Source organism: Podarcis pityusensis (genome assembly GCF_964106645.2).
Source record: "Podarcis pityusensis genome assembly, chromosome: 2".
NCBI lineage: Eukaryota > Metazoa > Chordata > Lepidosauria > Squamata > Lacertidae > Podarcis > Podarcis pityusensis.
This window is the reverse complement of record NC_138029.1, coordinates 124886382-124912184: the sequence shown is the minus strand read 5'-3', so window position 1 is coordinate 124912184 and position 25803 is coordinate 124886382. Positions and strand designations below refer to the sequence as shown.

Genomic DNA, 25803 nt, shown 5'->3' with positions numbered 1-25803 from the left:
GGAACCGGAGGTGACGTCACGAGAAGTGTGACAATTTTGCCATTTCCTTAGCTGAACACACGCACGCACACACACACGCGCACGCGCGCGCGCCAAGGGCGCAGATGCACCCTGCAGGCGGATCCACAAGAAGGCGGTTTTCTCCTTACTGGGACCAGAGGCGAGACACGCACCCCCGATCCCGTACATGCCCCAAGTCAGGCTTTTACCTTATGCACCTTCACCTGGAAACAAATTTCATGGCTTCCGTCTGAGAAAATGCACATCAAACTACAAAGCTAGGACACACGACCAATGCAAGCTGCTGCGATTAGTTCTGCGTAAATACAGTTTTTTGTTTTGTTTTGTTAAAGCATCAAACTACCTGCCCCCCCCAGCTCCGGCAGCGGCTATGACGAAATGAATAGAGGTCCGGGAAAAGAGAACCAATCAGAAGAGCCGGAACGAAGAGGCGAACCAATCAGGTGAGCCGGAAGCTGGGAAACCCATTGAAGAAGTTGCGGCTTGGTCATTCAGCTTTTTCTGTTGAGCTGCCGCTTCCGTATTCCGCAGCCTGAGGCTCCCACTTCAGTCAGCCTGATGGTTCCGGATTAAAAGTTCGCTGGGGAAGTTGGGAGAAATTACCTGGAGAGGAGGAGAAAGAGGTGCAAGATATTTATGGGTGGTTTGCTTTTACTCTCCCTGAATCTACAAACGGGGCAGCTAGGAGGGGAAGGGAGGAGGGAGGGAAATGAGATTTCTTGGGGGAGGGGGACGAGGAAGAGCCCCCCCTTTCTCTCTGGGAAGCAGTATTGGGGGTTGGGATCAAGGCAATCCAGATTAAAAGTGGTGGTGGTGGGTCTCCTGCCCAGCAAATCTTGCATTCCAAGATTCTCTTTGAAGTGCGGAGATCTGGGCAGCCCAGCTTTTGATGCACTGCCTTGCTGCACATGGGGGAGCGGGGCCAAAATTTAATGCCCCCCCCTCCCGCCGTTCCAAGGTGGATGTCTGGTGGGTGCCATAGCAGTTTATGGTTTTTTGAAAGGGTACCTTGTCACAGTACTTTTTCCAGCTAAGGCTTAACTGCCTTTGCCAGTTTTTCTGACTTTCTGTTTCTATCTGCAAATGTTCCAGACTTTCTGTTGAGTTGTTGAGCAGCAAATAAAGAAAATGTGATTAGTTCTTCATATCTCAGATTAGCATTGTCTTCTTTAAAAATGGCTAACAATACCAAGGGGTGGCACTGTGGGTGAAACCACAGAGCCTAGGACTTGCCGATCAGAAGGTCGGCGGTTCGAATCTCCGCAATGGGGTGAGCTCCCGTTGCTCAGTCCCAGCTCCTGCCAACCTAGCAGTTCGAAAGCACGTCAAAGTGCAAGTAGATAAATAGGTACCGCTCCGGCGGGAAGGTAAACGGTGTTTCCGTGCGCTGCTCTGGTTTGCCAGAAGCGGCTAAGTCATGCTGGCCACATAACCCGGAAGTTGTACGCCGGCTCCCTCGGCCAATAAAGCGAGATGAGCACCGCAACCCCAGAGTCAGCCACGACTGGACCTAATGGTCAGGGGTCCCTTTACCTTTACCTTTAACAATACCAAACTTCAGGTAGATAGGATGTTTAGTTTTCACTATATGTGTGTGTGTGTGTGTGTGTGTGTAAAGGGACCCCTGACAATTAAGTCCAGTTGTGAACAACTCTGGGGTTGCAGCGCTCATCTCGCTTTACAGGCCAAGGGAGCTGGCGTTTGTCCACTTCCGCAGACAGTTTTTCCTGGTCATGTGGCGAGCATGACTAAGCTGCTTCTGGCGAAACCAGAGCAGGAAACACTGTTTGCCTTCCCACCGGAGCGGTACCTATTTATCTTCTTCCACTGTGTGCTTTCGAACTGCTAGGTTGGCAGGAGCAGGGACCGAACAATGGGAGCTCACCCCGTCGTGGGGATTCGAACCGCTAACCTTTCGTTCGGAAAGCCCAAGCGGCACAGTGGTTTAACCCACAGCACCACGCACATTCCTAGATAGATAGATAATCTGTGTTTGGATTCTGCATTAGTATTTGTGATTAGAATTTCAACTGGAGTTTATGGACCTAGAGGCATATGCAGTAACTTTTGGGTTCGTTAGAAAATGTGTAGATAATTCCAGATGTTGCCTAGCTTTACTTAATATTTGTTCCCTGGTCAAAGGTATACTATCTGTGTAAATGTCTCCCACCCTACATAAATCCGTTTTTCTCCATTGTTCTCATTAGAGAGCTGCTCCCTGCTTTGAAGTTCATTGTGGCAACAGCGGAGTCCTGGAAGTTGCCCAGTTTCACCTCCTTGTCCTCTGTCTCTTCCAAAGGCAGCACAATGGCCTCAGAGGCACCATCGCTTGCACTGTCTCTTCTTAAAGATGGAGTGAAAAGAGGAGCCTGGCATCTTCCTCAGGTAGGGAAAGAGCAACAGGAGCAGGGAGGAGGGAAGAGGCACAGATGGGACAACCCAGCCTCCCTCTGTGTTGAGTGGGGATGATGGGGATCTAAGAGAAGCTCTGTTTTCTTCCTCTTCCTCTTCCAGGCCCTCTTGACCTTTGAGGAGGTGGCTGTGTTTTTCACGGAGGAGGAGTGGGCTCTGCTGGATCCTGGCCAAAGAGCTCTGCACAAGGAAGTCATGGAGGAGAATTATGAGATGGTGGCCTCTCTAGGTAAGGATGCATTTTTTATGCCTCTTGGCTGCTAGACGTTGGAGGTGTGAATCTCCTGTTTGAGCCATTTATTCATGCTGTGTAGGAACAACATACCTTGTACGGATAGCCTGCTGGATCAGCCCAGTGGCCCATTTCATCCAGCATCCTGTTGCCTGTGGGAAGCCAGCAGGATTTGAGCATAGAAGCATCACTCCCCTCCTGTGGTTTCCAGAAACCACTGCCTCCGACTGTGGAAGCAGAGTAGAGCCATCTTGGCTAGTGGCCATTGGTGGACCTCTCCTCCTCAATGAATTTAGAGCATTAGCAATTTCCCATCTGACTTCTTTGTAAACTCTCAGGCGGATGCCGCGTGGACCTGGAGTTTTATCTGTTTTAATTTTGTCTATTTGACCGAGAACTTCATATCTCACCACCACTATCCATCTTATCCAGCTTGGCCTCAAGGGAGATTAATAATAATAATAATAATAATAATAATAATAATAATAATAATCCCCTCTCTCCTGACTGGTTTCCCCAGCCACTCTGGGCAGCTTCCAACACATATAAAAACATAATACAGTGGTGCCTTGATTCTCGAACATAATCCGTTCCAGGAGTACCTTCGACTCCCAAAACCATTCGAAAACCAAGGTGCAGCTTCCGATTGGCTGCAGGAGCTTCCTGCACTCAAGCGGAAGCTCGTCAGAGTTTGGCTTCCGAAAAACGTTCGCAAACCAGAACATTTAACAATTTACCTGTGTAAAACATAAAACATGAAAAGGCTTCCCTATACAGGGCTGCCTTCAGGTTATAAGGGAAAATGCTTTTTAAATTGCATCTTAACCTGTCTTTTAAATTGGTTTTCCCCCCCCTATTATGTTTTTACTGTAATTTTACTGGTGTTAGCTGCCCTGAGCCCGGCTCTTGCCAGGGAGGGCGGGGTATAAATATATATATTTTTTAAAAAATATTATTATTAAATATTTTGTTTTTTGTTTGTTTGCAAGAGTGGGGTGCCCTGGCCTCCTTGCCCTCCTGCAGAGCTCACGTGTCTGTCTTACTCGGAGCTAAGAAGTTCGTCTGCCCAGGCTCCCTCTGGCTGACAGAGTGCCCTTCTTGGCTGCCTAGTTCCGCATTTAAAGTCCTAGCTACTTCCTTCTAGCTATTGCCTTCTAGCTTACTTTCCATAAGACTCCTGAAATAAGAGCTAACTAGTTACTTTTCTATTTACTGGCATCGGAACACTTTTCAAAGTACCACTTACCCTGTAGTTCCTTACTTTACTTTAGTGTGGGTCTGTGGCAAATTGTTGTCAGGAGCCGGAATCAGGAGGAGGTCAGCAATAAAACACCCAGTGTCAGTGAAGTTATCCCTTTATTCAAAGAACCCCAAACAGTGCAGGCCTAGTGGTCACTCTTCCCAGTAGGTCTTGCCCCAATGAGGCAGGTGCGAGGACTGATGTTCCCTGCCTTCCCACTGCTCTCTAAGGCCCTCCCCTGGTTCTTTCCCCAGCAGCCTAAGGCTCCTTCGTCTTGTCTCTCTTTGCTTCACCCTCTTCATTCCTCTGTGTGTTCTGGGAGATCAGTGGGGAGATGAGCTGGTCAAAGCAGGAGGGGGAGCTTCCCTGGCTTCTTATCCAGGTTGCCTCTACTTTGCTTCTTGATATCGGCCTCTGCTTTCGCCTCCCAAGGCTGGACTGCTCTCTTCCACAGCCTCCTCCTGCTCACCAAACCCTCCTCAGCTTCCAACACCTCCTGCTCCCGGACTGCTCCCTCTTTTCCTTCTGAAAGCCCCTCGTCATCCCACCACCAATCCCCTGGCTCTGAGCCTTCTTCCCCAGGGGTTCCCCCCCCACCTCATGCCTCTCACTATTCCTCTGCATCCAGCCAGTCCATGTTGATTGTCAAGGCTCTCTCTCTTTAGGTGGTTGATAGGGGTCCTTCTTTTACTCTTTAGATAAAGATTTTTGCAGATTTGCTGTCTGAAGCAACATTCACAAGGTGTGTATGTTCACATAAACACACCTTGTGACAGTGGGGACCATGCGGCCCCCTCCTACTCATTCCGTGCATCTTTATAGGATCTGAATACATACAGTGGAACCTCGAGTTACGTTGCCTTTGGACTACGTAAACTTGGGTTGTGCACTGCAGGAAACCCGGAACTACTGGAATGGGTTATTTCTGGGTTTCGTCGCTCACGCATTCACAGAAGCACTAAACTGCACCGCGTGTGTGCGCAGACGCAGCACTTTGAGTTGTGAAAGTTTTATGTTATGGATGGGCCTCTGGAACGGATCCCGTCCGTAACACGAGGTACCACTGTAATCCGAATCTATGACCTCAAAGGCGAGAGAATAGATTAATTTGAAATGGCCGGTTGTGCCCCAAAGTAGCTAATATTATCTCTTTCCTTGACAGAATCAGACCTCAATTCCTGTTGGGAAGAAAGACAAGGTCCATTTCTCCAGAATCCCAAAGAAGGGGAGATGTCAGCAGGTAGGTACTTAGATGTGTCGTGGGGCCCTCCAGGAAGTGAGGGAGAAGCCGGATGCCAGCATGGTGTGGTGGTTAAGAGCGGTGGACTTGTGATCTAGTGAACCGGGTTCGCTTCCCCGCTCCTCCACATGCAGCTGCTGGGTGACCCTGGGCTAGTCACACGTCTCTGAAGTCTCTCAGCCTCACTCACCACACACAGTGTTTGTTGTGGGGAAAGAAGGGAAAGGAGATTGTTAGCCGCTTTGAGACTCCTTAGGGTAGTGATAAAGCAGGATATCAAATCCAAACTCTTCTTTTTTATGTCCTGCTTCTTATCAGCATTCCTTTGGCCCCTGGGGGCTCTTGGAGTAAACAGGCCAGCGAGACAAATGTGGTTTTCAATGCCTTTCCATTGGGCCTTGGGACTCTCTCCTCCCCAGGCCCTGACCCTTGTTGACCAGTGCTGCTTCACATCCTCCTCGAGTCCTTTTTCCTGGCTGGGTTGTTTCCTTGAAATGGGGCTTCTTCCTTGCCTGGATGGGAGGAGAGAGAAGGGTGTGTAGAAAACGTGCTCCTGTCCAGAGCTGACATTTGCATCCATTGATACACCCATGTCTGCCTCTGGCCCCACAAAGTGTGAATATGCGGCTCTCAAGCTGTAAAAAGTTGCTCACGCCTGAGAGAGACCATTGGTCTGATCCAGCAGCCCTTTTCTAAAGAGTAGAGTCGGCCTCTAGGTTGAGGTTTCCTTTCCGCATTGCTAGTATATGCCCCAAATTAAAATAGCCTCCGCGGTGCCTCTGAACTGAGGTCAATGTACAGTGAGATCCTCTTCACAAGTGCCAGAGCGATTCTGCTGGGTTCACATGGCCCTCTGCTTTCCCTCAGCAGGACAATTAAGACTTTGCCTTTCCCTTATTTTGGCAAGAGAGCCATGGCAGCCGTAGTGCTAGGAGTGTTTGGGTATTTTGTATTCCAAATTAACTCTTTGAAACCATTTCCCAAACCAGACTTCATCACTTGGGAGAATGGAGAAGATCCAGTTGGATGGGGCTCTGGGAAAGTGGAGAGATCAGCAGACACAGCTCTGCTTAGTGACAGCATGTGGAACAGGAAGGGACTTGTTGTCTTGAAACTGTTGCATATTCAGAAGCTAACTTCAGATTCAGTTGGGTAGGAAGAAAAGGAGGGGGGGGGGACATACTTGAAAACTGTAAAATCAGAGAAGCAGAGAACTGGGCTTGATCCATGATTCTGCCTTGCAATTTGAACAATATTTTCTTTTTCTCCTTCCCTCAAATCAGGTAACTGGCAGAAGAGTGAGAATTATGGTGAGCCATCCGTAGTGTCATTAGAAAATGTGGAGAGTGAAACAGCGGACGAGATATTTGTAAATCAACAATCACCCCCAAAGCATGTAGAAAACATGTTGAAAAATGGGGAAAGCACACCTTCCACTACTCAGGACATTAGTGTTCATGTACCCTTGAATTCACAGGAGGAATGCACAGGAAGCAGCAATGTGGAGTGTGAACAGAGGTTCAGTCATAGTGGAAGGCTTAGTTTACATCAGAGAACCCAAACAGGGGAGAAAGCGTTTCAATGCACGGAGTGTGGAAAGAGCCTCAGTAGTGCTGGTAACCTTGTCAAGCATAAAAAAATCCATGCGGGGGAGAGACCCTTTAAATGCATGGAGTGTGGAAAGAGCTTCAGCCAGAGCGGAAACCTTATGGCACATCAAAGAATCCACACTGGGGAGAAACCATATAAATGTATGTTGTGTGGTAGGAGTTTCAGTCTCAATCACCATCTTACTTTACATCTAAGAACCCACACTGGGGAGAGACCTTACAAATGTATGGAGTGTGGAAAGAGCTATTGCCAGAGTGGACACCTTGCTGCACATAAAATAATGCACACGTGGGCAAAACAGTTTAAATGCATGGAGTGCGACAAGAGTTTTCTCAGAAAATTTGACCTTACTGTGCATCACAGAACCCACACAGGAGTGAAACCTTACACATGTATGGATTGTGGAAAGAGCTTTTGCCAGAGTGGACACCTTGCTGCACATGAAAGAATGCACATGTGGGCAGAACAGTTTAAATGCATGGTGTGCAGCAAGGGTTTTCTCAGAAAATTTGACCTTACTGTGCATCAGAGAACCCACACAGGAGTGAAACCTTTTAAATGTATGGAGTGTGGAAAGAGCTTTTCCCAGAGAGGACACCTTGCTTCACATCGAAGAATCCATACAGGGGAGAAACCCTTTAAATGTTTGGAGTGTGGAAAGAGCTTTCACAGGAACTGTGACCTTACTGCACATCGGAGAACCCACACAGGAGTGAAACCTTACAAATGTATGGAGTGTGGAAAGAGCTTTAGCCAGAGTGGAAACCTTAATGCACATCAAAGAACCCACACAGAAAAACCCACCCTTTAAATGTTTGGAGTGTGGAAACAGCTTTAGTCACAATTACCACCTTACTTTACATAAAAGAACCGATGCCAAGGAGAAACCGTATCAATGTATAGCGAGTGGAGAAAGCTTTGGAGGGAGTGATGGCCTGACTGTGCATCTGGGAACCCATGCCGTGGGTAAACCCTCTATAAGTGAATGTGAAAAAAGCTGCAGTAGGAGCAGCAAACGTATTTCATGTAAGGGAATTATTTGCTGTTTTGTTTTCCCCTTAAACTGAGGGTTAATTGGATGCTGTTGGAGCTCCTTGGCCTGGGGTGGGAGCTCCAAGTTTGAATCCAAAGGAAGTCAAATTGGGTAGGAGAGGCAGACGGTTTGATGCTCACCACCCAGCCAAGGCACGTGGCCCCAATCCACAGGTCGTTCGCCTCCTTCATCAAATTCTTTCGGTTTAGTGACCTGACCTGATTGGAGTGATTTGCCTAAAATCTTTTGTGTGTTGATGCCCGAAAAATTTGGGGCTCATTTTAGAGCAAGTCCCTTAACCTGAGTTCCTTCACTGGGTCCCCCGTCAGAGTGAAAAGTAAAATGGAAGGCAACCAAAATCCGAAGCAAATTGGACTGTTAAGCCTTTGATTGTTTATTTGTCGTGACAAATATTCAGCCTCTATAAAAGCAAAGGAAGGAGAACCTCGTGACTAAGGGTGTCCTGCCTTTTAAAGGTTTACAGTTCCCGCGAAACAGCAAGGAATCCCACCGCACAAACGTCAGTGATAGGTAGGTAAATGTCAAAGAGGCATCACGGAATTAGGAGGGGTTGCAATATGTCAATCGGAACATTTGGGAATTGCGGGTCTTACACCTTTCCAGGCAGAATTTACACGAAGCATTGTTACTGCAAGCCGCATTGGGATGGCAACAAGAGCAACCCGTGTTCTATTCATCGGACAGACGCAGGCAGACATTTGCCATTATATCTCATCCATCGCCTCCATCCAGAGGGAGAAACTTTGTCCTGGGATTCTTCCCCCTGCATGACTCTGTGCTTCGGAGATTATGATGAGAGAGAGACTTCCCACAACGCAGGAGTGTCTGTGTGATTCTAGAAGTCTGTTACAAAGAATAAATCATTTACGAACCCTTTTACACCGTGTTTCTTTCATCTATATACAATTTCCCTAGTAAAGCGAGCTTAATCATTTGTTTCCGCTTTATATGGTAAGTATTATCTCTAACAAAATGCATTTCAATAGGGACAAATGTAAGGTTTTGCACAAAAATAGGATTGGGGGGCATCTGGCTTTCTGGCAGTACATGCGAAAAGGGTTTGGGCGTCTTGGTGGACCACAGTCTTAACATGAATCAACACTGTGATGCAGCAGCAGAAAAAGAGAATGATATTCTAGGCTGCATCAACAGAAGTCTAGTGTCCAGATCAGGGGAGCCGACTTGGTTCCAGTGCACACAACATGACGTCATGATGTCACACACACACACACACACACACGGCCTTGGAACTGGACTTCCAGTAGCACCAGGTTCCAAGGGCTCGCAAGGCCTCAGACAGCATCTCCAAGGTTTCACGAGACCAAGGCAGTCCAAGGGTGTTTTGACCTTGAAGCACAATGAGCTCATTCCAGCTGCATCTCTGTCCCCAGGGAAACCTTGGAACCTTTCCAGGCACACTAGAAAAAAACTAGAATATTTATGTTAGCTTCTATGGCTTCTGCACCTCAGAAACGGCATTATACCTTACAGATATATCATCCAGACCATCATTTAGTGTGGGAACCTTGGATTTATACAGTGGTACCTCGGGTTATATACGTTTCAGGTTACAGACTCTGCTAACCCAGAAATAGTACCTCGGGTTAAGAACTTTGCTTCAGGATGAGAACAGAAATTGTGCAGCAGCGGTGCGGCGGCAGCCGAAGGCCCCATTAGCTAAAGTGGTGCTTCAGGTTAAGAACAGTTTCAGGTTAAGAATGGACCTCCAGAACAGTGGCGTAGCGTGGGGGGTGCAGGGGGGGCCGGCCGCACCGGGCGCAACATCTGGGGGGGCGCACTCGCAGCTCTCTGCCCCCTGCTAAAATCCACGGGTTAGGGGGCGCAAATTACTTGCCTTGCCCCGGGTGCTGACAACCCACACTACGCCACTGCTCCAGAACAAATTAAGTACTTAACCCGAGGTACCACTGTATAGTGAATACATGAGAATGAAACTGCCCTGCTCCAGCTGATCTCTCCATGATCTCCCGTGGGCTAGAGACAGAGGGGACTCGTCTCTATCCAGGACTCTTTCGCTTCCCTTAACCCTTCCGTGGACTCCCTCGCTCTGTCTCTACCGTTTATCAGCCAGCCCTTATCGAATTACAACAAGAAGGCGCCCTACTCCCAGAGACGTATAGATGTTTAAAAGCTTGGCCTAATTTTGCAGCTGCCCCTTACTTAACTAACATCACTAACGAAGCCTATAGATGGGCTTTCTCTAGAGCCCGCTTTGAGACAATGCCCTCAGCAGTGCTGTACGGCAAATTGACGCGGGTTCCAATGCATGCGCGTCTCTGCCCTTGTATGTCTAATAAGGTAGAATCTGTCACACACATTCTTCTATCTTGCGAATTCTATAGTGAAGAACGAGTTCAACTTATTTTACCGCTTCTATCAAAATTTATACCCCTTCAATATTATTTGGAATCCTCCCCTGAAATTCTTCGAAAATACCTCCTGGAAGATTCCTCAAGCTCAATATCATATGAGGTGGCTAAATTTTGCACTTTAGTAATTAAGAAGCGTAAATCTCTTCTGTTGAATGGCACACTGCGAAGTTCCCTTGTGTAACCTTTTTTCTTTTCTGAAGTTGTTGCTGATTTCTTGTTGTCTGATCTTGTGGTGTTTAGTGTCACTGGCTTTGGCCGCAATAAACTTGAACTTGAATCAGCCAGCCCTACTTGGGGGTGGGGGCGCTGTGGTCACACCCCCCTTGACAGGCATTGCATTTCAATTCCCGCAAAAGTGCCCAAAGGGGTGCGGAGCAGTTAAGTGTCTCTTTGCCCGTCCTGGACCAGTAACAATTTGTGTGTGAGAGCGCGCACTTCAAAGGAGATGGCGCAATGCAAACCCTGAAGGTGTTGAGTCCCCACTTTGCAGCCAGATTGCATGGATCCGGGCCCCCTCGATGGGTCCTAGGAAAGGAGCGTTTTTGGGGAGAGCGTCTCTAATCATTCCCCCCCCCCGCACCCGCCAATTACCTCTTCCCTAACACGCCGCATCTTTACCTTGGTTCTCTCCTGGCCATCCGCCTTCCCGCTCCCTGCTCTGATTTCATTTCATGTAATAAACATCTGACATGTTTTCAAAAGGGGGTGGGGGTGGGACTCTCGCAATTTCAGTCGCAGAGCAGCCCCTGCCTGTGTAAGGAGGGGAACTGGAAGTGACATCACTAGAAAAGTGACAATTTTGCCATTTCCTTAGCTGAGCACACACAAACACGTGCCAAGGGTCGGATCCACAAGAAGGCGGTTTTCTCCTTACTGGGACCAGAGGCGAGACACGCACCCCGATCCTGTACATGCCCCAAGTCAGGCTTTCACCTTATGCACTTTCACCTGGAAACAAATTTCATGGCTTCTGTCTGAGAAAATGCACATCAAACTACAAAGCTAGGACACACAACCAATGCAAGCTGCTGCGATTAAAAAGGTAAAGGGACCCCTGACCATTAGGTTCAGTCGTGGACGACTCTGGGGTTGCAGCGCTCATCTTGCTTTATTGTCCGAGGGAGCCGGCGTACAGCTTCTGGGTCATGGGGCCAGCATGACTAAGCCGCTTCTGGCGAACCAGAGCAGCGCCCAGAAACGCCATTTACCTTCCCACCGGAGCGGTACCTATTTATCTACTTGCACTTTGACGTGCTTTCAAACTGCTAGGTTGGCAGGAGCAGGGACCTAGCAATGGGAGCTCACGCCGTTGCGGGGATTCGAACCACTGACCTTCTGATCGGCAGGTCCTAGGCTCTGTGGTTTAACCCACAGCGCCTCCCGCGTCCCACATTACTTGTGAATAGGCTATGCTTAATCCAGGTATAGAGCTACAAGCACTCTGCTTTATTTTGAAATCTGTTCAACCTGGAGTGGTGGTGTTTTTTGGGGGAGGGGCTTTTTTTGGCCTCCTACCTTTTATTCGAAATAAAGCTTCACAATCCTGAACAGCTCTTCAGTTTGTCCTGTCAATGAAACTCTTTTGAGTACCAACATTTAGTCTGCTCACAAGCACATCAAATATCAACGTAAAGGTTGTCTAGATCAAAACAGCTGGATGTATAGCCTTCATCTTAGAACCATTGCTCTTAGGGTGTTTGCATAATTTGTATTATTAAAACGGAAAGGGGTTAAACCATCACAAGAAGTGTTGAAACTTTGGGAGGTTGGATAGTTATAATGGAATGGTCTTGGTGGTGGGGTACACATTTTTATTCCTATTAACGTATGATCATTTGTTAATTTAAGAAAGAACTATTGCTTTTTGACCTATATTGCCTTTTCACCTATAGAGGTTTCCCTAGAAATCAGATTTCCTTTGATCTAAAAGAAATTTCCCTCTGGGAAATTGTAAAGATAAGCAATCGTTTTGGATGCCTATTATAAAGGTCTCCTCTTCAGAGGAGAGATGGGCCACAGGTATTGCCAAACAGGGTCTTCTCTTGCTGAGAGATTCAGGTTTGCATTGAGCTTACAGATGAGCTGAGATTTAAGAAGGGCATGAATAAGAGACGGATTTGTAGCTGGTTGGCTCACTGAAGCCTAAGAGCGTCAGGGAAAATAACTTTCCACTTTGGCAGTGGATTGGACTCTCTCAGGTGGTGGACTCTCCTTGAAGGGAGATTTTCAAGAAGAAATTGGGTGTGGCCACCTGTCTGGGATTCTTCGGCTGCCATCCAACAGAGGAAGGCGCTGCTTTGAAGACCCTAACAGGGGTCAGCAAACTTTTTCAGCAGGGGCCAGTCCACTGTCCCTCAGACCTTGTGGGGGGCCAGACTATATTTTGGGAAAAAATATATGAATGAATTCCTATGCCCCACAAATAACCCAGAGATGCATTTTAAATAAAAGGGCACATTCTACTCATGTAAAAACACCAGGCAGGCCCCACAAACAACCCAGAGATGCATTTTAAATAAAAGCACACATTCTACTAATGTAAAAACATGCTGATTCCTGGACCATCAGCGGGCCGGATTTAGAAGGTGATTGGGCTGGATCCGGCCCCCAGGCCCTAGTTGCCTACTAGGGCCTTTAGAGCAGTGCCTTCCTGTGTTCAGATGGGAACCGGAGGTGACACCATAATAAAAAGGTATTTTGGGCCGTTTTAAAAAGCATCAAAAAACCAGCACCTCTCCAGGGAGGCAGCAGGGGACGCGAAATGAGTGGGAGCTCTGGAAAAGAACCAAGCAGAACAACTGGAAGAAGGATGCGTTGGCAAAACCAGCTTGAGGATTGGGATTGCAATTTATGTGGGGAGAACTTCCCCACTCTTCACTTAGTCAAGAATGAGGCAGGCGTTGTAACATCAGTGATTTCATAGAATCATGGTCCCTGCTACCCATGTGCATTTGCACAGTAATAACAGGAACTTCCATGCAAATCCTCAAGACTCCTCTGGAAAAATAGAACAATTTGCACAGCTCTACAATGGGGAATAAGGGACGCGAGTGGCGCTGTGGGTTAAACCACAGAGCCTAGGACTTGCCGATCAGAAGGTCGGCTGTTCAAATCCCCGCGATGGAGTGAGCTCCTGTTGCTCGGTCCCTGCTCCTGCCAACCCAGCGGTTCAAAAGCACGTCAAAGTGCAAGTAGATAAATAGGTACCGCTCCGGCGGGAAGGTAAACGGCATTTCTGTTTGCTGATCTGGTTCGCCAGAAGCGGCTTAGTCCTGCTGGCCAATGACCCGGAAGCTGTACGCCGGCTCCCTCGGCTAATAAAGCGAGATGAGCGCCGCAACCCCAGAGTCGGCCCCTAATGGTCAGGGGTCCCTTTACCTTTACAATGGGGAATAGACTGTTTAGTTTAGATTAGGAATCCTTTCTGGGCACTATGCTGCCTCATCCCTTGTCACAAACGACTAGTCCAGACTTCCTGCAAGCATAGAAACGTTGCTTACTTGCAGGGATCCTGTGTCCTTCAGTGCAACATCAAATGCAGGTACACCTCCATCTTAGAGGGAAAAGTTATCCTCAAGAGACTCTCTGTGTGTCTCCAACCTTGCAACCTGAGGAGGGGGAGAGAAGGGAGGAGAAAGGGGTCACAGCCAATCAGAGCCAACCTACAATTTCAGGAAGCCCCGTGGTTCTTGACCCCTTAATTACTGGTAAAACAGGAACAGCTTCGTTTTCCAGCATCATTCCACAAACAATACGGAATACGTTAAAATAGCAATAATAAGTAGCAGTAGTAGCTGTTGTTGCTGCTGCTCTTGTTGTTGACAACTCTTTAATAGCAGAAACAAGGTCTGGTCCTGGGAACCAGGACTAAGGGGCACGGCAACTCTTCTGGGTAGGTCTTGCCCCTATGAGGCTGTTGCAGAGGCTGCACATCTGGTGGCCCTTTGCGGTTCTACTGAGAACTAAGCCCTGCAGAGTTTGTGGGGGACGCAGACTGATCAGGGTCCGCGGCAGAGACCCTTAGGAAGGAACAAAACGGGGGAGGTGAAGTAGGGAAGAGGAGACGCTTTTGCAGTAAATTGTGATAAATTCCTCACCACCAGCTCCAAACATAGGAAGCTGCCTTATTGTGAGCCAGACCCCCTGGATCACTATTGTTGACACCGACTGGCTGCAATGTCTCTCCGGGGATTCAGAGGGATGGAGTCTGCTTCAGGAGTCTGAAGATTGGACCTGGGACCTTCTGCGTGCAAGAAGGTGCTCTGCCCCTGAGCTGCAACCCCTTCCTTTATTTTAAATAATATTTTCATTGATTTTCACAGTAACCAACACCACAAAGAGTAAATATCAAAGTAGAAAATTTAACAACAACAACAAAACCCTCTTTACATATTCAGTATCAAATCCAAGTGTGGGACTACTTGAACCCCCTGACTTGCCTCCACTCCTGGTTCCATTGTTACCCTTATTAATTTATGCATGTCCATATTACCTTGTTTCTCTATTTGCTTCCAATTTTATACGCCTTCGTAACATTACAAGTGTTTCTAAAACCATGCTAATGTATTTAATTGATTTGGTTGGCATGCATATTTATTCATGAAATTGGTCTATAATTTTTTACCTCCTGCAAGTCTGTCCTTTGCTTTGGAATTCAAGTGGTGAGGGCCTTTTTCCAAGTATTTGGTAATCTGTCCTGCATTTAGTATTTCATTCATCACATTTTGTAATGGTTGAATTAAATAATTTTGCAATCTTTTATTATAGATAATATAGCCCATTTGGACCAGGTGACTTTCCCACCAACTGCCAAACTATTTGGCCTTATCTACACTTATATACCTCAAGTAAATTATATAATAATAGAAAGAAATGGATATGTGAGAAGACAGAATGACTCAAAAGGAGTCTGAATATCAGCCTTTTACCTAGACTGTTTGGTATAAATCAAAGTAAATCAGCCGAAGACTTTCAGTTCCAATTAATTCAGAAGAATATGAAGAATATGAATAGGAAAAAACCAAACACTTAGTCCCATTTGTTAATTTCCAGTGTCCAACAGAGATAAATTTTGATAGTTCAATGAACTTCCATATAAATCCAAAATGTTCTTGCCGGAATGAAGTTATAATCCACATGTATAAATTGTTAATGACTTCCCATATTGTTAGTAAAGACAGTTGTTGTTGTTTAGTTATTTAGTTGTTTAGTCGTGTCCGACTCTTCGTGACTCCATGGACCAGAGCATGCCAGGCACTCCTGTCTTCCACTGCCTCCTGCAGTTTGGTCAGACTCATGCTGGTAGCTTCGAGAACACTGTCCAACCATCTTGTCCTCTGTCGTCCCCTTCTCCTTGTGCCCTCCATCTTTCCCAACATCAGGGTCTTTTCCAGGGAGTCTTCTCTTTTCATGAGATACCCAAAGTACTGGAGCCTCAGCTTCAGGATCTGTCCTTCCAGTGAGCACTCAGGGCTACCAATGTATCGTTGGTATTTAAAGAAAAGGTAAAAAAAAGCAGAGACATCACCTTGCCAACAAAGGTCCGTATAGTTAAAGCCATGGTTTTCCCAGTAGTGATGTATGGAAGTGAGAGCTGGACCATAAAGAAGGCTGATCACCGAAGAATTGATGCTTTTGAATTCTGGTGCTGGAGGAGACTCTTGAGAGTCCCATGGACTGCAAGAAGATCAAACCTCTCCATTCTTAAGGAAATCAGCCCTGAGTGCTCACTGGAAGGACAGATCGTGAAGCTGAGGCTCCAATACTTTGGCCACCTCATGAGAAGAGAAGACTCCCTGGAAAAGACCCTGATGTTGGGAAAGATGGAGGGCCCAAGGAGAAGGGGACGACAGAGGACGAGATGGTTGGACAGTGTTCTCGAAGCTACCAGCATGAGTCTGACCAAACTGCGGGAGGCAGTGGAAGACAGGAGTGCCTGGCGTGCTCTGGTCCATGGGGTCACGAAGTCGGACACGACTAAATGACTAAACAACATCAACAAAGGGACCCCTGACCATTAGGTCCAGTCATGACCGACTCTGGGGTTGCAGTACTCATCTCGTTTTATTGCCTGAGGGAGCTGGCGTACAGCTTCCGGGTCATGTGGCGAACCAGAGCAGTGCATGGAAACGCCATTTACATTCCCGCCGCAGCGGTACCTATTTATCTACTTGCACTTTGACATGCTTTCGAACTGCTAGGTTGGCTGGAGCAGGGACCAAGCAATGGGAGCTCACCCCGTCACAGGGATTCAAACTGCCAACCCTCTGACCGGCAGGTCCTAGGTTCAGTAAATCAGCAAAAATATATAAAACAGGGTCCAATATGTGTTGGAAATGTAAGGAAAAAGAAGGCACTTTTATCATATGTGGTGGACATGTAAGGTAGTAAAAGAATTTTGGGAAATGATATATAATGAATCGAAAAAATGTTTAAACAACTTTTTCTAAAACCCCTGAAGCCTTTCTTTTAGGAATTCTAGGTGCCAAAATTTCAAAGCAACAAAAAAGACTATGTATGCGAAGACAGCTGCACGAATGTTATTGGCCCAGAGATGGAAAGAAAATAAAGTCCCGACCGAGAAGAATAGCAGATGAAGTTGATGGATTATGCCGAAATGGCAAAAATGACCAGAAGAATTAGAAATCAGGAACAGTAAACTTTAATAAGGAATGGGGAAAATTTACAAACTATACTAAAAACCATTGTAAAAAGCTAAAATTGTTTCTAGGATTGGAATAAACTTGTAGTTTCATGGTGCACTTTGGGCATAATAGAGATGTAAAAGATTTGGATTATTATAAAAGATGCAGGAGGAAATGATTTACAATAGGACCAACAAAGGGGAGGAGGGAAGATATCTGATATTAAATTTATCTTATGAAAAACCACACACACACACTTTCCACACCGTACAATACAGTGGTGCCTCGCAAGACGAAAAGAATCCGTTCCGCGAGTCTCTTCGTCTTGCGGGTTTTTTCGTCTTGCGAAGCAAGCCCACTAGCAGTTTAGCGGATTAGCGCTACAGTATTAGCGGCTTAGCGGATCAGCTGATAAGCGGCTTAGCGATCAGCTGTTAAGCGGCTTAACGATCAGCTGATAAGCGTCTTAACGATCAGCTGATAAGCGGCTTAGCGATCAGCTGTTAAGCGGCTTAGCCGATCATCTGATAAGCGGTTTAGCGGCTTGGGAAAAAGGGGGGGGGAAAGGAAAAAAACCCCGCAGGAACTCACAAGACATTTTCGTCTTGCGAAGCAAGCACATAGGAAATTCGTTTTGCGAAGCACCTCCAAAACGGAAAACCCTTTCGTCTAGCGGGTTTTCCGTCTTGCGAGGCATTCGTCTTGCGGGGCACCACTGTATATTGGTTTTTCCATTGTGTGAGTTTGTTGATGTATTCTAAGGATATCATTGCAACTATAGGTCTTTTCACACTCAATACATTGGAATGGTCTTCACCTTGTATGAGTCTGTTGATGCGATGTAAGCTTATCTTTACGACTGAAGGTCTTTCCACACTCCGTACATTTAAATGGTTTCTCCCCTGTGTGAGTTCGTTGGTGTAATCTAAGCTTATTGCTTCTTCTGAAGGTCTTTCCACATTCTATACATTTATATGGTTTTTCTCCTGTGTGGATTCGATGGTGAATATTAAGTGCTGAACCTGTACTGAAAGTCTTTCCACACTCCATACATTTATATGATTTTTCTCCTATATGAATTCGTTTATGTTTTCCAAGGCCTCTCTTTTCATGGAAACACTTTCCACACTCCATGCATTTATATGGTCTTTCCCCCATGTGTGTTCGTTGATGTAACTTAAGGTATGCATTCTGGGTATAACTGTTTCCACACACCATACATTTAAACGGCTTTTCTCCTGTGTGAGTCTGTTTATGTCTTCTTAAATTTTGCCTATCAGTGAAGCTCTTTCCACACTGTATACATTCAAATGGTTTTTCTCCTGTGTGAATTCGTTGGTGTCTTCTAAGGTTATTACTCAGACCAAAGCTCTTTCCACACTCTATACATTTAAATGGCTTTTCCCCTGTGTGAGTTACTTGATGACTTTGAAGGGTACTGTTTTGAATGAAGCTCTTTCCACACTCCATACATTTATATGGCCTTTCCCCTCTGTGAGATACCACATGTATTCTGAGGTATCCCCTATTAGTGAAGTTCTTTCCACACTCCATACATTTAAATGGCTTTTCTCCTGTGTGAGTTTGTCGGTGTCTTTGAAGGGCACCCTTTCGCCTGAAGCTGTTTCCACACTCCAAGCATTGATAGGGTTTCTCCCCTGTGTGAGTTCGTTGATGACTTTGAAGGGCACCCTTTTGCCTGAAGCTGTCTCCACACTCCAAGCATTGATAGGGTTTCTCCCCTGTGTGAGTTCGTTGATGACTTTGAAGGGCACCCTTTTGCCTGAAGCTGTCTCCACACTCCAAACACTGATAGGGTTTCTCCCCTGTGTGAGTTCGTTGATGACTTTGAAGGGTACCCTTTTTACTGAAGCTGTTTCCACACTCCAAACATTTATAGGGTTTCTCCCCTGTGTGAGTTCGTTGATGACTTCGAAGGGTACCTATTTGCCTGAAGCTGTTTCCACACTCCAAACATTTATAGGGTTTCTCCCCTGTGTGAGTTCGTTGATGTACCTTTAGGTTTCTACTATCATTGAAGCTCTTTCCACATTCCATGCATTTAAATGGTTTCCCCCCTCTGTGAGTTCGTTTGTGAATTCTAAGCTTTTCTCTATGACTGAAGCTCTTTCCACTCTCCATACATTCATATCGTTTCCCCCCTGTATGAGTTTGTAGATGATTTCTAAGCTTTCCAGTATCCATAAAGCTCCTTGCACATTCCAACAGTTTCGTTGTTATTACCGGTGAAATTACAGGTCCTGCAGAGTTCTGTCTGTCATCTCCACCTGCTTCAGAGCGAGGAGAAAGAAATTCCTATTAGGGTTTCAAGGATAAGGAGGAAGGAAGTTAACATACACAAAGCTCAGTCAGCACTTTCTCTTACTGAAACATCTCCTAGATTCTCCCTTACCAGCTTTACCTTACAATCTAAACTGGTAAGTTACATGCCATTATTATCTCGTTACTAATTTGCTGCATCCCCTTCATGGATTGCCGTGACGAAGGGGCTTGAATAACTCAGAGTAGCTATGAGCTATGCCGTGCAGGGCCACCCAAGATGGACAGGTCATAGTGGAGAGTTTTGACCAAACGTGATCCACCTGGAGCAGGAACTGGCAAGCCACTCCAGTATCCCTGCCAAGAAAACTCAACGGACAAAGACAACAGGCATATAAAAGTTATGACGCTGGAAGATAAGCCCCTCAGGTCGGAAGGCGTCCAACATGCTACTGAGGAAGAGCGGAGGACAAGTACAAGTAGATTCAGAGCTGATGAAGCGGCTGGGCCAAAGCCAAACGGTCACTCAGTTGCGGATATGCCTGGAAGCGAAAGGAAAGTCCAATGCTGTAAAGAAAAATATTCCATAGGAACCTGGAATGTAAGAACCATGAACCTTGGTAAGTTGGATGTGGTCAAAAATGAGATGGCAAGAATAAATATTGACATTCTGGGCATCAGTGAACTAAAATGAACGGGAATGGCCGAATTCAGTTCGGATGACCATCATTATCTACTACTGTGGGCAAGAATCCCGTAAAAGAAATGGAGTGGCCCTCATAGTCAACAAAAGAGTGGCGAGAGCTGTACTGGGATGCAATCTCAAAAATGATAGAATGATCTCGATACGAATCCAAGGCAGACCTTTTAACATCACAGTAATCCAAGTTTATGCACCAACTACTGGTGCTGAAGAAACTGAAATTGACCAATTCTATAAAGACTTACAACACCTTATAGAAATGACACCAAAGAAGGATGTTCTTCTCATTATAGGGGATTGGAATGCTAAAGTAGGGAGTCAAGAGATAAAAGGAACAACTGGCAAGTTTGGCCTTGGAGTTCAAAACGAAGCAGAGCAAAGGCTAATAGAGTTCTGCCAAGAGAACAAGCTGGTCATCACAAACACTCTTTTCCAACAACACAAGAGGCGACTCTACACATGGACATCACCAGATGGGCAGCATCGAAATCAGATTGATTATATTCTCTGCAGCCAAAGATGGAGAAGCTCTATACAGTCAGCAAAAACAAGACCTGGAGCTGACTGTGGCTCAGATCATCAGTTTCTTATAGCAAAATTCAAGCTTAATCTGAAGAAAGTAGGAAAAACCACTGGGCCGGTAAGATAAAATCTAAATCAAATCCCTTATGAATATACAGTGGAAGTGAGGAACAGGTTTAAGGATTTAGATTTGGTGGACAGAGTGCCTGAAGAACTATGGATGGAGGCTCGTAACATTATACAGGAGGCAGCAACGAAAACCATCCCAATGAAAAGGAAATGCAAGAAAGCAAAGTGGCTGTACAACGAGGCCTTACAAATAGCGGGGGAGAAGAAGAAGAAGGAGAAGAAGAAGAAGAAGAGGAGGAGGAGGAGTTTGGATTTGATATCCCGCATTATCACTACCCAAAGGAGTCTCAAAGCAGCTAACATTCTCCTTTCCCTTCCTCCCCCACAACAAACACTCTGTGAGGTGAGTGGGGCTGAGAGACTTCTCTGAAGTGTGACTAGCCCAAGGTCACCCAGCAGCTGCATGTGGAGGAGCGGGGAAGTGAACCTGGTTCACCAGACTACGAGTCCACCGCAAGCAAAATGCGAGGGAGATAGTGAAAGATACAGGACATCAAGAAGAGGTGGCAAGAATAGACAGAGGAATTATACCAGAAAGATATGGATGTCTCGTACACCCCAGGTAGTGTGACCTTGAGCCAGACATCCTGGAGAGTGAAGTCAAATGGGCCTTAGAAAGCACTGCTAATAACAAGGCCAGTGGAAGTGATGATAATCCAGCTGAACTATTTAAAAATTTAAAAGATGATGCTGTTAAGGTGCTACACAAAATATGCCAACAAATTTTGAAAACTCAGCAGTGGCCAGAGGATTGGAGAAGATCAGTGTACACCCCAATCCCAAGGAAGGGCAGTGCCAAAGAATGCTCCAGCTACTGCACAATTGCACTCATTTCACATGCTAGCAAAGTTATGCTTAAAATTCTACAAGGCAGGCTTAAGAAGTATGTGGACCGGGAACTCCCACAAGTGCAAGCGGGATTTCGAAGGGGCAGAGGAACCAGAGACCAAATTGCAAACATGCGCTGGATTATGGAGAAAGCTAGAGAGTTCCAGAAAGACATCTACTTCTGCTTCATTGACTATGCAAAAGCCTTTGACTGTGTCGACCGCAGCAAACTATGGCAAGTTCTTAAAGAAATGGGAGTGCCTGATCACCTCATCTGTCTCCTGAGAAATCTCTATGTGGGACAAGAAGCTACAGTTAGAACTGGATATGGAACAACTGATTGGTTCAAAATTGGGAAAGGAGTACGACAAGGCTGTATATTGTCTCCCTGCTTATTTAACTTATATGCAGAATTCATCATGCGAAAGGCTGTGCTGGATGAATCCCAGGCCGGAATTAAGATTGCCAGAAGAAATATCAACAATCTCAGATATGCAGATGACACAACCTTGAGGGCAGAAAGTGAGGAGGAATTAAAGAACCTTTTAATGAGGGTGAAAGAGGAGAGCGCAAAATATGGTCTGAAGCTCAACATCAAAAAAACGAAGATCATGGCCACTGGGCCCATCATCTCCTGGCAAATAGATGGGGAAGAAATGGAGGCAGTGAGAGATTTTACTTTCTTGGGCTCTATGATCACTGCAGATGGTGACAGCAGCCACAAAATTAAAAGACACCTGCTTCTTCGGAGAAAAGCAATGACAAACCCAGACAACATCTTAAAAAGCAGAGACATCACCTTGCCAACAAAGGTTTGTATAGTAAAACCACTACTGGTTTTCCCAGTAGTGATGTATGGAAGTGAGAGCTGGACCATTAAGAAGGCTGATCGCCGAAGAATTGATGCTTTTGAATTCTGGTGCTGGAGGAGACTCTTGAGAGTCCCATGGACGGCAAGAAGATCAAACCTATTAATTCTGAAGGAAATCAGCCCTGAGTGCTCACTGGAAGGACAGATTGTGAAGCTGAGGCTCCAATACTTTGGCCACCTCATGAGAAGAGAAGACTCCCTGGAAAAGACCCTGATGTTGGGAAAAATTGAGGGCACAAGAAGAAGGGGACAACAGAGGATGAGATGGTTGGAGAACGTTCTTGAAGCTACCAGCATGAGTCTGACCAAACTGTGGGAGGCAGTGGAAGACAGGAGTGCCTGGCGTGCTCTGGTCCATGGGGTCACGAAGAGTCGGACACGACTAAACAACAACAACAACAAATGCAACAAACCACTTTGCAGTTTTCTTTTTAAAAAAATATTAAATAAATAAAATATAAATATAAATAAAACAACACAAGCCAAAACACAATCCATCCTGTAGATTTAAGTATCTGTCCACAGTCACCTACTTGTTATCGGAGGCCCCAAATCCACATTCCTTTGTAAGAAAATATGAAATAAAGTCAAACCATTTTTGCTGGCAACTCCCCCAAAAAACCACCAGTGTGTGTGACAAGAAATTTGCCACACCGGGTACCACCCGGCATTCCTACGCTTCTGTATATAAAGTAAATAACTGAATATAATAACTTTCTAGAAAAAAACAATAGTGGTAGAAATGCTTGAAATATACATTATAAATAGTTACTGGATTTGTCACTGTCAATGAATCATGCTGTACAAAAAACTTGTAAAACCTGAATTCCCCTTTCTTCTTCCTGTTAGGAACCTCCTGCCTTTTCTCTCCTCTCCCACTTTTCCTATTGCCAGGGAGGTTCCCCACTTCCAACATCCATCCATCCATCCATCCATCCATGTCCTCTTCTCCCCTCCCCTCGAACTCACCAGATCTCTCTGAGGGTCCTGGGAGAAAACACCCAGAGGTTGTGGGGAGGGATGCAGGAGACAGCCGAACCAGGTCAACCGTCCACCTTCCTCCTTCCATCCTTGATAGGATTGCAAGATCTGACTCTTGGATCCTTAGAAGCCTAAAGAAGAAGCGGATTCCTGGGAGATAGAAGCAAATGGAGACTCAGAGCCCCTGCAGGGATTTTCCTTTCAGAGGGGAAGCCCCCTCCCCATCTGTGCTTCTCCCACCCGCAGCTTCCATGGTAGAAGGGGGGTACCTTCCTCCCGAACCCCACCTTGCAAGGAAAGTGGAGCCATGTCTGAAAGAGGATCTTCTTCACAACTGTATTAAAAACTTTCCTTTCCTGTCCACCTTTTCTCCCTGTCATCCTCTGGCGTTGCAGGCTCCTTCCATTTTTCCTTCTGCTTCCCCCCTCAATTCCCCCCGCCCCCAGGTTACAGAAAGGACTTGCAGCTCAGGGGCAGAGCATCTTCTTGTAGGCAGAATGTCCCAGGTTCAATCCTCAAAGGTAGGCCTGAAACAGACTCCATCCCTCTGAAACCCCAGAGAACCACTGCTACCAATCCGGGTCCTGACCCAGGGGGTGTTTCTCAGCATCAGACCAAAGCTTCTCCTCTTCCCAGTTTTAAAGCCTTCCCTCCTTCACTTCCCCACAGACTCTGCCCCCCCCCAACTCCACAGTGGTTACTTCTCAGTAGAACTGCAAAGAGCTGCGCTGCAGATTCCTCCGACCAGATTTGCAGCCTCTGCAACTGCCTCATAGGGGGGGAAAGAAATACCCAGAAGAGTTGTTGCGCCCATTAGACCTGGCTCCCCGGACCAGGCCTTGTTTCTGCTACTAAAGAGTTAACAACAATTTTAACTTCACCTATTTCGTGTCATTTTTTGCTGGCTGGCTCTCTGACAAATTCTATGATTCCATGAATCCAGCTTCTAGGGAGGGAAACGGGGGTGGGGGTGGGAATAGGGCTCCCCCCCTCCCGCTTTATGGATGCCTCTTAAAGGAGGCTGCTGAGCGGGAAGCAAATGTCAAGGTAGCGCCGCAGCCTCTCCGGCGCTGAAGACGCACACAGTTTCCCCCCCAAAACCGTGTCTCTGCCCCCTGCCAATGCTGTGCTTCCCTCCCCCAGGGATGCCTCCATTCCTCCCTCAGCCCCCCCAACTTCCTCTGCCCTCCTCCCTGAGTCTCCCCTGCGCCCAAAGGCCCCCCCTTTGGCACGGCTCACCCCTCGCCCTGCGCTGCGCGCCCTGCCTCTCCAAAGCGCACCGTCTGGAGGGACTACCCAAGACGAGTAGGGGAGAGGGAAGTGATGGAAGGGGGTGGGTCTCTATCCACGGCTCTCGTTCTCTCGCTTCCTTTAACCCTTACATGGACTCCCAATGTCAGTCTCTCCGGCAAATGTGACTCACCGAAGGGGTGGGGGTGGGGACCGGGCTATGCGGCGGCGACACTTCGGGTTCTTTTTGGAAAGCGCTCGCCCCTAGAGCTACGATCGCAAAGCAGCCCCTACCGGTGTTTGGATAGAAACAGGACGTGACGTCTCAAGAAAAACAAAGGTTTTGTTGGGTTTGTTTCATCAGAGCTGAACACATACACGCATACTGATACTCTCTCTCTCTCTCTCTCTCTCTCTCTCTCTCTCTCTCTCTCTCTCTCTCTCTCTCTCTCACACACACACACACACAGAGCAACCATGCGCTGCAGCCTGAACCACAATAAGCGCTAGTACACTAGTGGGACCACGAGTGAGATGTGCATCTCAATCCTATACAATTCTATGTGCAAGTGCTCCAAGTAAGCCTTTAACTTTTTGAACTTTGAACTAGAAACAAATCTCATTGCAAGCATCTGGGTTCACTTCTCAGACAATGCTGTTTTTGTTAAGTTGTGGGTGAACATATCAGATGACACAGCGATTCTTCAAACAGCTCTTGTTTATTCACAGGCCAGAACAGAACTGAACTGAAGGGTTTAGCCAGCCTGCTTATATAGAGCTCCACTAGAACACAACAGTTACCATTTTCTGTAACTATCCAATCACTGAATGTCACTTTCGATCCCTTATTTGCATATGTGGACCTGAGTGAAAACTATCTACAGTATCTCCCTGCTGGCCCAGGGTGAGAATTTCAGTAAATAACAGTTTATTATTATTATTATTATTATTATTATTATTATTATACCACCCTATACCTGAAGGTCTCCAGGTGGTTCACAGAAAAGATCACAACATATATAATCAAAATAAAACCAGCAACCCAATAGCACCCTCCAGAAAAGAGCCACATTTTAAAAGGGTATAGGATGCAGACCAGGACATTCATCCATCAACCTCTGAGGGATGATTTAGAGAGGATTGGGTCAAGCATCACTTTCCCTGCATGTGTGTGCCAGAGCTACACCTCAACCTTCCTCGGGGTTGAAGGTACACACAGTAGGCAATATGGGCGCCATAAAGATTCAGTCAAGTGTAGACCTTGACTTGACAGGCATAAAAGCTTATCGGTAGCAAATATGCACAGACATTCACCATTGCTATCCATGGTCAAGGCATGCTTAGAGCCCAACAAGAGTCCAAGACTCTCTCTCTGCTTCTCTCAGCGCAAGGCGCAAGCAAGAGACTCACAA

General features: G+C 46.4%; 2 protein-coding genes across 4 annotated transcripts; one reads left to right on the top strand and one right to left on the bottom strand.

Annotated features, from left to right (window-relative positions):
• Positions 1–104: 104 nt before the first annotated feature.
• Positions 105–8686, top strand: LOC308469705 (uncharacterized protein). The gene is made up of 5 exons (XM_080992556.1): positions 105–464; positions 2229–2406; positions 2536–2662; positions 5068–5145; positions 6429–8686. The coding sequence occupies exons 1-5, from the start codon at positions 400–402 to the stop codon at positions 7565–7567; spliced, it is 1587 nt and encodes a 528-aa protein (XP_080848682.1). The 5' UTR covers positions 105–399; the 3' UTR covers positions 7568–8686.
• Positions 8160–24478, bottom strand: LOC308469632 (uncharacterized protein). 3 transcript variants are annotated; one of them, XM_080992369.1, is made up of 5 exons: positions 24401–24478; positions 23150–23311; positions 17665–19138; positions 13704–13811; positions 8160–8653 (listed from the first exon to the last, which is right to left on the bottom strand). In XM_080992369.1, the coding sequence occupies exons 2-4, from the start codon at positions 23247–23249 to the stop codon at positions 13724–13726; spliced, it is 1662 nt and encodes a 553-aa protein (XP_080848495.1). In that variant the 5' UTR covers positions 23250–23311; positions 24401–24478; the 3' UTR covers positions 8160–8653; positions 13704–13723. The 3 variants fall into 3 exon arrangements, with proteins under 3 accessions (XP_080848495.1, XP_080848494.1, XP_080848496.1); XM_080992368.1 differs by lacking the exon at positions 24401–24478 and adding an exon at positions 23954–24241; XM_080992370.1 differs by lacking the exon at positions 24401–24478 and having other exon boundaries at positions 17665–19163; positions 23150–24239.
• Between the last annotated feature and the right edge of the window lie 1325 nt (positions 24479–25803).